At 36.4% G+C, this 13,893-nt stretch overlaps 1 protein-coding gene across 2 annotated transcripts in view; it reads left to right on the top strand.

The window, feature by feature from the left end:
* TBCK (TBC1 domain containing kinase) overlaps positions 1–13,893 on the top strand; it is an 89,440-nt gene that overhangs the window by 14,988 nt on the left and 60,559 nt on the right. For both annotated transcript variants that reach the window (XM_014062210.2, XM_087724182.1), the window contains exons 4-8: positions 7,920–8,034; positions 9,710–9,783; positions 10,928–11,069; positions 11,531–11,591; positions 13,205–13,266. In XM_014062210.2, the coding sequence (XP_013917685.1) occupies positions 7,920–8,034; positions 9,710–9,783; positions 10,928–11,069; positions 11,531–11,591; positions 13,205–13,266 (454 nt within the window). The remainder of the gene's footprint in view (positions 1–7,919; positions 8,035–9,709; positions 9,784–10,927; positions 11,070–11,530; positions 11,592–13,204; positions 13,267–13,893) is intronic.

Raw genomic sequence — 13,893 nt, 5'->3', positions numbered from 1 at the left:
AATGAAATCAAGTTTGACACCCCTGATTTAGAGCATTGAACCTCCAAGTAATGTTGGGACTGGTACACTTAATTGTATGTTCTGAAAATGAACAAGCACTAGAGGAGTTGATCACAGAAAAGTTGATCATTTTTATTTATTAAAAAGTCTGCTTATGCTCTTCAATGAAAGAGGAAGGAATATTTTGTTGTTTTTAATAATTGACGGAGACAAATTAATCTCGCCAGAAAGAGCTTGATTGATCAACATAGAGATCAAAAAATGTCTATTCTCCCTTTACGAGACAATTGTGTTGTTTTTGTTTTCATTCTCAATCGTGGATCCATGTTATTTGTCTTAATAAAATTTTAAGTGTTGAATACATGGACATGGAGAACTATGATCAAAGTCTGAGAAAATAAATTAGAGTTCAAGACAACATGATGTAATGAAAAAGAGTAACATTACCTACCTACATGCAGGAAGAAAATAAACCATTTAAATCTCACCACGTATGACAAATCACATTTTGGGGTATGTAATCTTTTTAGAATTTATTTCTTTTTATTCCTTTTCCAGAAATTCATTTCCAAAACAGTATTTGTTGTAGTGAGGTCATAATATAAGAAAGGAAAGGAGGAAAAAACCCAGCCCATTAGTCATGATTTGTTTATGTGGAATCCAACTCTCCTTTTCCTAATTATTCTTTTATTTTTTTAAAATAAATATATATTTGGAACAGAAATAGAGCTACAAAAAAATTCAAAACTAAAGATGCAAAAGATGTTGTAGTATTGGGACAGCACATCTATTGTTTTACAAGTGCTCTGAGCTGATCCATGATCTTAAACATCTGGGGGAAAGATTAACCTAGGTTTCGTGTCAGAAGCTATGATTTCTTTAATCTTGAGAAAGATCTGAATTCACTGTTTGATGCTAGTTTAATATGTTTTAACTGTGGCTTCACGTGCATTTTTGTAAGTGTTAGGAATATAATTCTAACGGTTGGGTTGGCAATATATAAATCATATAACAATGTTATACCTGTTTCTTTAAACATACTATAAAATGTCATTGGTTGCTGTTTTCCTCAGTCGGCCATAAGAGGGAGCCAGAATGACTGTTAGTTCTCTGTTCGTTAGATGCTGGGCTGATCGGATCTAAGTACCGTGAGCTATTGTATGTTTTGCAACTGTTAGCAAACTTTGTGTACCGGACTGATTATATGATACTGGACTATGTTATTTGGATTATCCCTTAACTGAAAGGCATTAATGACTGACTGTCTTATCCGTGTATGACTTGGACTGTTTGATGGATTCTGATACCACCCCTGGTTTTATTTTAAAACCATTCCTTAGGGGCAGGAGTTTTTCTTAAATTTGAGGTGGGTGTTCTTTCATTTGGTTTATAGGTTTCTTTTGAAAAATCTTTCACCTGCTATAATACTTGTTAGTGTTCTTAGTTTCTAATGGTATGTATTCACTGCAGTGGTGGGTTTCAAACTTTTTAGAACCTCTTCTGTGGGTGTGGCCTGCTTTGTGGGAGTGGCTTGCCAGCCATGTGACTGGGTGGGAGTGGTTTGCTAGCCATGTGACTGGGTGGGCGTGGCCAACTTGTAAAATGTGGTGAAACTCACTTAACAAAGCTCTTGCTTAGCAACCAAAATGTTGGCTCAGAAACTCTGGCATTTGAAGCACAGAAGTCTTAGGGCTGTCAAGTTACAAGACCCTTGCATCCCTAACCCTTTAGGGAAAAAACCCCAGGGATGTTCAAACTTGACAGCTTTAAGACTTGTGGACTTCAACTCCCAGAATTCCTCCTCTCGCTCTTCATCTTGATGATGTGTGGACGGGAGGGGGGAGGGAGCTGGAACCGGTTCTAAACGGCACTGTAGATTTGTGCAACCTCTTCTATAGAAGAGGTTAGAACTGGCAGGAACCCACCCCTGATTCACTGCCTCTGTCAAAGGACAATGGTCTTATGGGCATTTATAACACAAGGGATTGGATAAAATAAATGCTTTCCTCCCAGTCTGCCCAGTCCAACCTAGGACTACTGAGACATTGTGCAATTATAATGTTGCAAAAGACAAAAAGAGGGAATCGATGTTTTTTGGCCTTATATAGCCTCTTGCTATACGCTGTTCTTGCTTAATGTTTATTATTTATTTAGTTAGTTAGTTATTTATTTAGTTATTTTGTATGCTGCCCACTCTCGGAAGACTCCTGTGATAGGAGTTGTAACCCAGCACAGTTAGGAAAATGAGCAGCTTATGAGATTGTTAATGTCTCTCTTGAAATACGTTGGCTAGTAACAAAAAACAAAATATTTAACCACTGTCCTACCTTAGATCTTACTATTCAACAGCTATTTTTCTTGATCATATCCTATTATGTTGGTTCCAAAAGGTTAGGTAGGCTTTATACTCACTTTTTTTCTTCTGTTATAATAGCGTTGTATTGAAACTGAGAGTATAACCCTATTGGTCTGCTGTATCAGCACTTTTTCATTAGTCCATGGTTTTAAATGTTATTAAATTGATGTAATACATTTGGCCTCACTTTAAAGGATAAAATACGAGAAGCAGTCCAGGACACCCTCAGACAAATTTGATGTTTTGTGCAATTTTAAGTTAGAGCATAGTACAGAAAGTCATTTTATGCAACATTAAATATAGTTCTGAGGAAAGAAAAAACAGAATTCCTCTTAGGAATTCTATAGGGGGGAAAAACAAAGCTGATAGTATGAGTGGATTGCTATTTTTAAAATAATTGCAGCTGAAAAAGCACAAAGAAACTCAATTCCAAATTCAAAATGATTCAATTCCAAGTATTTTAAGTATCTGGAAGCACTTTCCAGAGAGTAATTTTTATTGTCAAGCAGGTCTTCATTTCTGCTTGGAAAAAGTTTTTAAAGGATTCTTGGAATTCAAAGGGTTGTAATCAGAAAGAAAAACAAATTTAAAAAGTGTTTTCCTGGTCTATGAAATGTCACTAGTTCAACGATCCCTTTCCTCAAGAAGTACTGGAGAGACTTCGGTTTAAAATCCAGGAAAACAAGTACAACAAAAACAAGATGGACAAGTTATTATTGATTAATATAATTGCTTCTTTACTTTAAGTAATTGCTAGTACAGGAATACATAATTACAAAGGCCTGCAATGCACAAAGAGAAAAAGAGGACAAAATAAATTAAAAATATGAATATGAATATAGAAAAGCCTTTTTTGTATTCTGAACTAACAGGCAGATCCAAATCGAGATTCCAGTACAAAATATCAGTTCTTTGGCATTTTTGCATATTCTAGATCCCCGGTTGATTTTGGATTGTAGGAATGAAATACATCTATATAGGAGCCATGATGGCGCAGTGGTTAAAGTGCAGTACTGCAGGGCTACTTTTGCTGTTCATCAGCTGCCTACAGTTTGGCAGATCGAATCTCACCAGGCTCAAGGTTGACTCAGCCTTCCATCCTTCCATCCGAGGTCAGTAAAATGAGGACCCAGGTTGTTGGGGCAATATTTTGATTCTATAAACCACTTAGAGAGGGCTGTAAAGCCCTATGAAGCAGTATATAAGTCTAAGTGCTATTGCTATATTCTACAACAAAAGTTTAAAGTTAGTAAGAAACAGGTATGAATACTTTTAAGATGTTCGCACCATCACAATTTTGTATTAATAATCCAATAAACGCAGGCTCACTGTGAATTACCCTTAGGGATTCAAAAAATCAACACCCATTGCACACAACATTTGTGAAATGTTGGTGAAATACTCACCACTGCATTTTTAACAGAAATTTTTGCTTTCCTTTACAGCTAGTTTCGTTTTTCTTTACTACCATTTCCTTTAGTGAATGGAGTATTATTACATCTTCTCCTACCTAGGTTATTTGAGGTCATGTTTTAAAAGCATGAATTATTCTCCATGTGGAAACAGAGGGTTCTTTTTCTTTTCACTGGCTGTTAATTTCAGGTGGCCACAGGATATATTACCATCTCATAAAGGTATATTTTGTTTAAACACATATACTTAAAATTGGAGTCATATATTTTTTATACTGAAAGATTAAAGTGAATGTAGGAAATAAGTAAAACTATTCCTAAATGTAGAGAATTGTCTGTTGCTAATTCAGTGTCCAAAATCTACTTAATTTTTCCCCCTCAATGGCCAGAAGCAGTAGGAATTTATTTAGCATATTAATCTTATTTTTTTAAATCAGGCAACCTACTTTTTTCCACATTATTGAAATTTCTTATTGGGAAAAATAAATTAACTTTTGGCTATAGAATTGGGGGATCTGACTTTTCATGTTTCGTTTGCCAACCACTATCTGGATTTTATACGTAGAACTGACTTTTCATAGAATTAAATCTATATTTTTGAGGTAAGAACGAGAGAAAACCTTCAGTGTATTTGTGTAAAATGAGATGTAGGGCTGACTTTTCATAGAATTAAATCTATATTTTTGAGGTAAGAACGAGAGAAAACCTTCAGTGTATTTGTGTAAAATGAGATGTAGGGCTGATAATTAAAAAGATCTATTTTTTGAGTCTTTGTATCCAGCAATTGCCCATTGATGTATGTGGGACAGTTCATAACTCAAGTAGTGTGATTTTAAGCTTACTTGTAAAACTCTGCAACATCTCTGCATCTAATTAGAGTTGTTTTAAGCGTTGGATCTTAGGCAAACAAACACATGCAGTTTTTAAAAAAGAAACTTTAGAGTCGTCTTGTCTGCTTATGTCATTCCCTATTTTCCTCTCAGTAATTATTGATAGAGTTCTTGACTCATGTGCAAAAACAACATGAAAAATGGTGATTTTGTCCCACAACCTGCACATATTCTAGCATAAGGTAGATCTGGATGCCCATAGAAGACTTGGCAGATCCAGGGGAATGTTAATAATGCCTTCATTGGCTCATAATTAAATCCTCAGTTAATGTCATGTTTGTAATTTAAGCAGTGGGGTGTATGGAATTAAGCCTATATTGACTCCTGAAATGCCTTGGTTTAGGCTTTTCACAGTATCTTTTGTGGACAATATATATGCAAAGGAGGCCCTCTAGTGTCTCAGTGGTGTACAATTTCCCATTTATACATTTCATAAATCTGGGGATCAAATAAAGCATCCCAAGTATATAATCGGGACACGGCAGCTCAGTGGCTAAGATGCTGAGCTTGTCGATCAGACGCTCGGCAGTTCAGCAGTTCAAATCCCTAGTGCCGTGTAACGGGATGAGCTCCCGTTACTTGTCCTAGCTTCCGCCAACCTAGCAGTTCGAAAGCACGTAAAAATGCAAATAGAAAAATAGGGACCACTTTGGTGGGAAGGTAACAGCGCTCCATGTCCCCTTGGCGTTTAGTCATGCCGGCCACATGACCACGGAGACGACTTTGGACAGCGTTGTTGAGAAACGGAGATGAGCACTGCCCCCTAGAGTCGGAAACAACTAGCATGCAAGTGTGGGGGAACCTTTATCTTTACCTAAGTGTATAATAATGCTCTCACTACAGAGTTAGAAAAGACTTCAGGCATGGTGTAGTTCACCTGCCAACACACAGAATATAGTACATGTGCGAATGTATATGCCCCAGCATATAAAATTTCTACCTCTTTGCTGAGGATTCTCTACCAATGTTTGATCAGGTCATGTCATCCTTCGGATCAGTCTCACACCTAGGTTGATTGTGATGGTGGGAAGTGGGAGGATGAAATGCTTTTTGTATTGCGTTGTCAGCCTGACAGCTAAAACTAACATGTACAGTATGATTCTTGTACTATGAATTAAATGGGTTTTGGAGAAGCATACTCCATGCTCTATGGGGCCATTAACCAACTGTTTTAAGAAGGTAGCCATAATTTTTTGTGTGAAATGTAGTTGCTTGTATTATACAGGTGAAACTCGAAAAATTAGAATATCGTGCAAAAGTTCATTTATTTCAGTAATGCAACTTAAACAGTGAAACTAATATATAAGATAAGATTCATTACATGCAAAGCAAGATAGTTCAAGCCATGATTTGTCATAATTGTGATGATTATGGCGTACAGCTAATGAAAACCCCAAACCCACAATCTCAGAAAATTAGAATATTACATGCAATCAAGAAAGCAAGGATTGTACATAGAACAATATCGGACCTCTGAAAAGTATAAGCATGCATATATACTCAGTACTTGGTTTGGGCCCCTTTTGCAGCAATTAGTGCCTCAGTGCAGCGTGGCATGGAAGCTATCAGCCTGTGGAACTGCTGAGGTGTTATAGAAGACCAGGATACTTCAATAGTGGCCTTCAGCTCTTCTGCATTGTTCGGTCTCATGTCTCTCATCTTTATCTTGGCAATGCCCCATAGATTCTCCATGGGGTTCAGGCCAGGCGAGTTTGCTGGCCAATCACTCATAGTAATCCCATGGTCATTGAACAAGGTTTTGGTGCTTTGGGCAGTGTGGGCAGGTGCCAAGTTCTGCTGGAAAATGAAGTCAGCATCCCCATAAAGCTTGTCTGTGGAAAGAAGTATGAAGTCTCCAAAATCTCCTGGTAGACAGCTGCATTGACCCTGGACTTAATGAAGCACAGTGGACCAACACCAGCAGATGACATGGCTCCCCACATCAACACAGACAGTGGAAACTTCACACTGGACTTCAAGCATCTTGCAGTGTGTGCCTCTCCATTCTTCCTCCATACTCTGGGTCCTTGGTTTCCAAATGAGATGCAAAAGTTGCTCTCATCAGAAAAGAGGACGTTGGACCACTGAGCAACAGGCCAGGTCTGTTTTTCTTTAGCCCAGGTAAGACTTTTCTGACGTTTGTTGTTCAGGAGCGGCTTGGCAAAAGGAATATGACATTTGAAGCCCACGTCCAGGATCCGTCTATGTGTGGTGGCTCTTGATACACTGACTCCAGCCTCAGTCAACTCCTTGTGAAAGTCCCTAACACTTTTTAATGGCCTTTTCCTGACAATCCTCTCCAGGCTGCGGTCATCCCTGCTGCTTGTGCACCTTTTTCTTCCACTTTTCTCTTCCACATAACTTTCTATTAATGTGCTTTGATGTCTGGGAACATCCAACTTCTTTTGCAATTACCTTTTGAGGCTTTCCCTCCTTATGAAGGGTGTCAATGATAGTTTTCTGCACAACTTTCAGGTCAGCAGTCTTTCCCATGATTGTGATTCCTACTGAACCAGACTGAGAGACCATTTAAAGGCTCAGGAACCCTTTGCAGGTGTTATGGTTTAATTAGCTGATTAGAGTGGGACACTTTGAGCCTAGAATATTGCACCATTTTACAATATTCTAATTTTCTGAGATTGTGGATTTGGCGTTTTTATGAGCTTTTTATGAGCTGTAAGTCATAATCATCACAATTATGACAAATCACGGCTTGAACTATCTTGCTTTGCATGTAACGAGTCTTATCTCATATATTAGTTTCACCATTTAAGTTGCATTACTGGAATAAATGAACGTTTGCACGATATTCTAATTTTTCGAGTTTCACCTGTATAAGTTTTGACAATACTTACATTGGACTAAATCCCTGAGCTTGAATTTTGATTTGAGGAAATAAAATTGTGCTATTGGTGTCATTCTGAGTTACAGAGACAATGAGGTCTTCAAGCCAGAAAGAAATCTAAGATTTGTAATTCCAGTTTAGTCACCTATCACAATGCCAACTTAATTCTTTTCTTTTATCTATAAAAAGCCTTTTGGTTGTCAGATACCTCCTCAAATTAACTCACAGTATATTAAATATAACAATAAAAGACTACAAAATCAAAGCCCAGGGCATGATGAAAGCAATTTACAGCAATTTTCACAGTATGAGATGAATTTCCCAGTCTATGTGGTATGAGAATGTGGTATGCAAGCATTATCCAACAATATTGTGCTGCCTCACAAGAATTCTAACCTGGCAATCTTTCACTGCAGTCCTTTCAGAACATTATGCATCGCCTTTGAAGTGCTACAAGGCTTGCAGTATCTCAATGAGCATGGAATAGTCCACCGAGCTCTCTCACCTAATAATATCCTCATGGACGGAGAGGTGAGTCTGGCTATTGGACTTCTATTATGTATTATACATGGAGGGCAGAGGCCTGAGGAAAAGCCTGAAGCAGTTATGTGAACAATTCTAATTTCATCACCACCCCATTCGCTTCTTTACAGGTAGCCTTCAATTTATGAATCACAATTTAGCCCAAATTTTCTGTTGTTAAGTACCATATTTTTCAGAGTATAAGATGCACCGGAGTATAAGACACACCAAGGTTTTGAAGAGGCAAATAAAAAAAAGTTTTTGCACTCTGCAAACCTCCCCCAAAACGGCCCATTTTTTGCGAAAACGGCCCGATTTTTTTTTCAAAAAAAAGGGCATTAGGAAGCTTATAGAGTGCTCCTGGAGGCTGGGGAAGGGGCAAAATTGAGCAAAAAATGGGCCAGGATTTCAGGAGGCAAAAATGCTTTATTCAATGTATAAGACGGACCCAGATTTTCAGCCTCTTTTTTGAGGGAAAAAGGTGCGTCTTATACTCTGAAAAATATGGTAACACATTTGTTAAGTGAGTTTTGTCCCATTTTATGATTTTTCTTGCAGTAGCTGTTAAAGTGAATCCCTGCAGTTGATAAGTTAGTAACCCTGTTGTTAAATGAACCTAGCTTCCCCATTAACTTTGCTTATGAGAAGGTTGCAAAAAAATAATAATCACATGACCTTGGGAGACGCAATGGTCATAAATATGAATCAGTATCCATGTCAAGGGTCTGAATTTTTATCACATGACCATGCAAAAGTTGTAACTGTGAAAGTGGTCGTGAGTCACTGTTTTCAGTACTGCTGTAATTTTGAATGGTCACTAAATGAATTGTTGTAAGTTGAGGATTACCTGTACTTTCAGGACTGGCAGAAAATGATGCCTGTTCCCAGCCATTCAGCATGGAAGGAAAGCTCCAATGTTAGATCTGTGGAAGTGAAATTAAGTGGCTGAATGTGTGTGTTTGAGCATGTGTGTAGATGAATTTGGATGAGTATTTGACTATTAGAGTGAAAATCATGCATGGGAAATAGGCAGATTAAAAAGACTCTCCTTCCATTTCATTTCATTTCCAATAAATTTGCCTAGCTTCAACAGAGATGTTTCTGCTGAAGTAGTCTGTTTCCATAAAAGCAATCTACTCCTAATTTATATAATAAAGGCTTCCTTGGGATAATTTGTTTTCTCATATACCATAGGTATAAAAGTTGTATGTGTGCCCTATGTTGGAATATGCCAGTGAAACAATTGTTCACTCACTCAAGCAATAACAGTTCTGTTTGGACATAATAATATTTTTCTATCCTCAAGTGATGAGTTCAGAAATGTTATCTTCAGTTTTGATTAATCACAATTTCTTAGTGAAGGTCACAAACTCTGACTAAACATGGTATGTTTGAAACAAGCCAAAGTGTATAAATAAAGGCGAAACATCATAGTACCTTTTGGTGCATTTTTATACCGTGGGTTGTTAAAAAAAAAGAACATTTTGCGTGCCTGTTTAAGAACAGGCATGCTCAAGAAGGATTTCTTTTTACAAAAAAAGATAATTTTAAACCACTGGGAGGTATTTTTTCAAATTTTGTCCATAGGAATTGGAACCTCAAAGATTTGTATTGATGTTTATTTCTAATGTACAAGGCACAAAAACGTTGTCGAATAGTTAAATGGTTTGTTTTCTTTTAACAGGGGCATAGTAAGTTGTCAAAATTTGGCCTTTATCATATGACTGCTTATGGTGCAGATGTTGACTTTCCTATAGGGTAAGTTGATTGTTTTAAAATAACCATAAATCATATATGAACGTTAGAAGAGTAATTTTCTAGATTGTTTGACTAAGATTGACATTTACTGCTCTTCCAATATTCAAGAAATACTGTGTATGCATAGAATAAATTCACCAGTAAAGGCATTTCTCATTAGAATCATAGAAATGTCACTTTCTATTATTCTTACGACAGCTGTTCCTCATTGGACGCAGTCTGTTGCCACTGATTGAGGCTAAAAATCAGCAGCTGATTCTCCCCTGCTTCTGTTAGTGCAAGAGGTCAGCAATCCAGTTGACTGCTCCTCTTGATTCTAGACAGGCCCATGTCTGTGTCTTCCTTATCTCCCAGGTTTTCTGGACACTTCTGGGGATTCGTGTCACCCCTGTCTGATGGCCTCAGTTCCGGGTCATCTTCCTCCTCCAAACCAGTTTCTGATGGGGCCATCGACGAGAGTGAGAGAGAAAGAGAGGCAGACAGACAGACCCTGATATACACATACGTTCTTGCATTAATGAAATCATGTTAACAATGATGAAATAATATTAATGTGATAAAAAAGGAGAAAATAGCAACTTAGGAAATTGTGTAATAGAAGGAACACTCTGAAAACTATAAGTAGCTTGGGAAAAAAGACTTGTTGTCCTTTAGAGTGGACTCAGTAGTGCATTTTAGACCTTTAAAAGCAGACTTTGACTTTAGGTACCAAGTCAATTCTCAATTTCCATGGCTTACTGGTAAAACCTATTGGACCTTCAAATTGACTTCAATGACAGAATACATTTTTTTAAAAAAAGTTCTTCTGTCATCGTTATGACTGTACATTAAAGAAAAATATAGGCATTGGCAAATGAGTTGTGAAGTTTGTTTGTCATCACCTGCTCCTGAATAATAATTTTTTAACAGTTTAACAAAATTCGAAGTATAGTTTGAAAATAAGTTAACTTATCCCATTGTCTGGGTCAATAAACAATAAAAAGTGTTGCGGGTCTGAGAAATTATAAAAATCAGTGTCCATGTGGTACATAAATAATGTTCTTTTTCAAGGTAATATCTGTGATCAGGAATAATTTGTCTCAGCATTCTCTTACTATTTTGTTTTGGTTTTTAATTATTTTAATAAATTGATATTCATTTTTAGGTACCCATCATATCTGGCCCCTGAAGTAATTGCACAAGGAATTATTAAATGCAGTGATTACATACAGAGTGAAAAGTCCTTGCGTTCTGGACCTAAATCAGATGTGTGGTCTCTTGGTATTATATTATTTGAACTTTGTATGGTATGTGACATGTGTTTTTATGCTTTTGAGGGAACCATAGTTGGACCACAACTTTCAACTTCATCAGGACTTTCAAAGTCATTAAACATTAGTGAGGATAATACACCTGAGCAGCCCCAGCTTCAGAAATGCTCTCTCTTTTTTCAAGATATTTGGGGATCATGCTTGGTATATTTGAACTTTCTTTGAGTCATTTAAATTCAGACAAGAATTAATGTCCAGAAAATACTGCCGTTGTTGCACTTTCCCCCTTCTCCTGTGGTGTGGACCAGAGGAAATTCAGCATAACCTTGAGATAGGCATACGGATCTTTTAGGCCTATGCACATTTTTACTGGGGTCTGTTTAAAAACAACAATTATCCTCACGGATGTTTCAGTTAATACATGATTTAAGTACACACAATGACTATGCGGTTCATAATAACGCTTCATTAATCACCCCTTTTATTGTTGGTTTTAGGGCAGAAAGCTGTTTCAGAGTTTGGATGTAGCTGAGAGACTAAAACTGATACTTAATCTTGGTGAGTAACTAACAATCATTGAAGGCCTCATAAAATCCCAAATGAGTACCGAGTTATTATTCAAGCTCTGGAATGTGGTATCTGAAAATTGGAAATGCATTCAGTGAGCTCTACCCATAAATGCAGCAGAGTATTATTGCTCTTAACTGCAGGTTATTAGGACAGTGAGACAACTTTCATTGGTTTTGGAGTGGAATAAGTGTTGACTACCTACAAAATATACCAACCTATGCCTTCATTATTCTTTTAAGTGTTGTAACCTTTTTCTGAACATTGATTGATATTTTATCATCCCTTTTGCAAACACTGGGCCTGTATATAATAGCTACATTTAGTACCTGTAAAGTTACAACTAAAATGAAATAGGTGTGGCCTTACCCAATGTAATATTTATTAACCTTTTCTTAAATTTGCTACAACTGATTTATTTTTTTACTGTTTTGAACAAAGAGGAGCCACCCTACAGTTTTTAGGCTTATCAGACCATCCATATTTTAGAACATATATATTTAATACTGATATAAGCAACTTTACCCAAATTTTTACTCAACTCTTTCATTCTAAAGACGTGGGAAGCTGTTGTGCTTCAGAGCAAAATACCAACTTCTAGCATCTTTATTTTCAATAATGAAACTAGGCCCCCAGTCAAAAAATAAAAATAATGAGTGGCAATGCCCAATACTTTGTTTGGAAGTGTGCTAACTTACCCTGAAAAAAATATATAAAAACAAACATGGCAGAAAATATGGGTAAAGAGGAAGTAATAGAAAATAATGTTACCAATTTGCCTTTTGTTAAATGCCTTTTACTGATATTGGCTATTGGTTATGGCCCAAAGTCATTTTATAAGTACGGAAGATGTCATAAAGCAGTCATTTTGTTTGAAAACCCAGAATATTCTCTCAAAGTTATGAATTTTCCACAAATGGAAAAAGTTGGCTATTCCTGGTGTATTAAACAAAAACAGGTTGATTTTCATTGTTGTGCTTAAGGTGATCAAATAATTTTGATCTCAGATACTAGAATGGAATTTATTATGTGAATTGTTGACATCCAGGGTATCAGCTTTCTCCCTAGAGATGAACGTTTTCTAAGAGAGAATATTGTGGAATGGTTCTTGAAATATAAAATGAGGACACTTTAAAAATACTATGTTGTATCTTTTTGGTTAGTGTAGCATAATTGCAAAAATGTTATTTCTTTGTATACATGAGAGCTAATATAGAATAATTGCAATAATGTTATTTTTTTTATACAAGAGAGCCAGTTTGGTGTGCTGATAAGTATGCCTACATAGAGTTTTGAATAATGTCCTTCATAATCAAATATAGAAATCAGAAGCAAAAATGCTTACTCATCCTTCTATTGGCTAGATTATCCACTTTGTGCATCTCAGTTCCACACATTTCTGGATGGGTGTTTTGCTTTTGAGAGACCAGATAGAAGAGAAGCATTACGTGCATACCAGTAAAAGAGGGGGGAAACTATTTCTATGAATGTAAGAAGAAGCTTTTATAGGTTCAAGATTTCATGCTGTGGTCATAAATCTTGAAAAACATGAAAAATATTTGCTGTTTTCTTGAGAATTATTAATAATTCATTCTCACATACAGGATGTGTTGATGACATCATAACAGTACTAGCTGAGGAGCATGGATGCTTGGACATTCTGAAGGTCAGAATTTCTTACTTATACCCACAATGATTAATTATCACTCATAATTATATGGTTTTTTTTATAATTATAGTAGATTTTTTCTTGAAGCATAAACCAAAAGATTTAATAACAATGCCTTTAAAGAAACTACTTGATCCTTAGATTGATTACTCTCTGAATATCCACAGTTACTGGATATTCACTCCTATCTGCTATATTAAACTGTTTCTGCTTTTTCTGAATTGGCATGTAATGAAAAAAATTGCTGGGTAATGGACTGTGGCCGTAGTAAAGATTGATTGAAAATCTGCTGCAGTATATTTAGTTGATTTTGTTCAGTTCTAAAGTGTAGCAGATATAATTTATACCCCAGTTCTTGGTTGTAAATCAGAAGAATACTTCACTTTAATTCATTTTGAAAGGAAGTGCCTATATTTTGGCATGTTTTGCTTAGTGTTTGTATATCACATCCAACTATACCCTACTTGAATGTAGGCCAGAGGAACATTTCTCAGATGTTACTCCAGCCTTGTTGAAATTGTCTCTTTAGAATTAAGATTTGCTCTATCTGCGTCTGAATGTTACGGAACATGAACCTTTTCAAAGAGCATTTAGTTGAATATTTGCTATCCTTAATTTATTTAA

This window comes from Thamnophis sirtalis, unplaced genomic scaffold (genome assembly GCF_051295495.1).
Source record: "Thamnophis sirtalis isolate CommonGarterSnake01/CBP01778 unplaced genomic scaffold, rThaSir2_p1.2 scaffold_10, whole genome shotgun sequence".
In the NCBI taxonomy this organism is placed as follows: Eukaryota; Metazoa; Chordata; class Lepidosauria; order Squamata; family Natricidae; genus Thamnophis; species Thamnophis sirtalis.
Note: the sequence above shows the minus strand (reverse complement) of the source record. Positions and strands in the feature narration are given on the sequence as shown.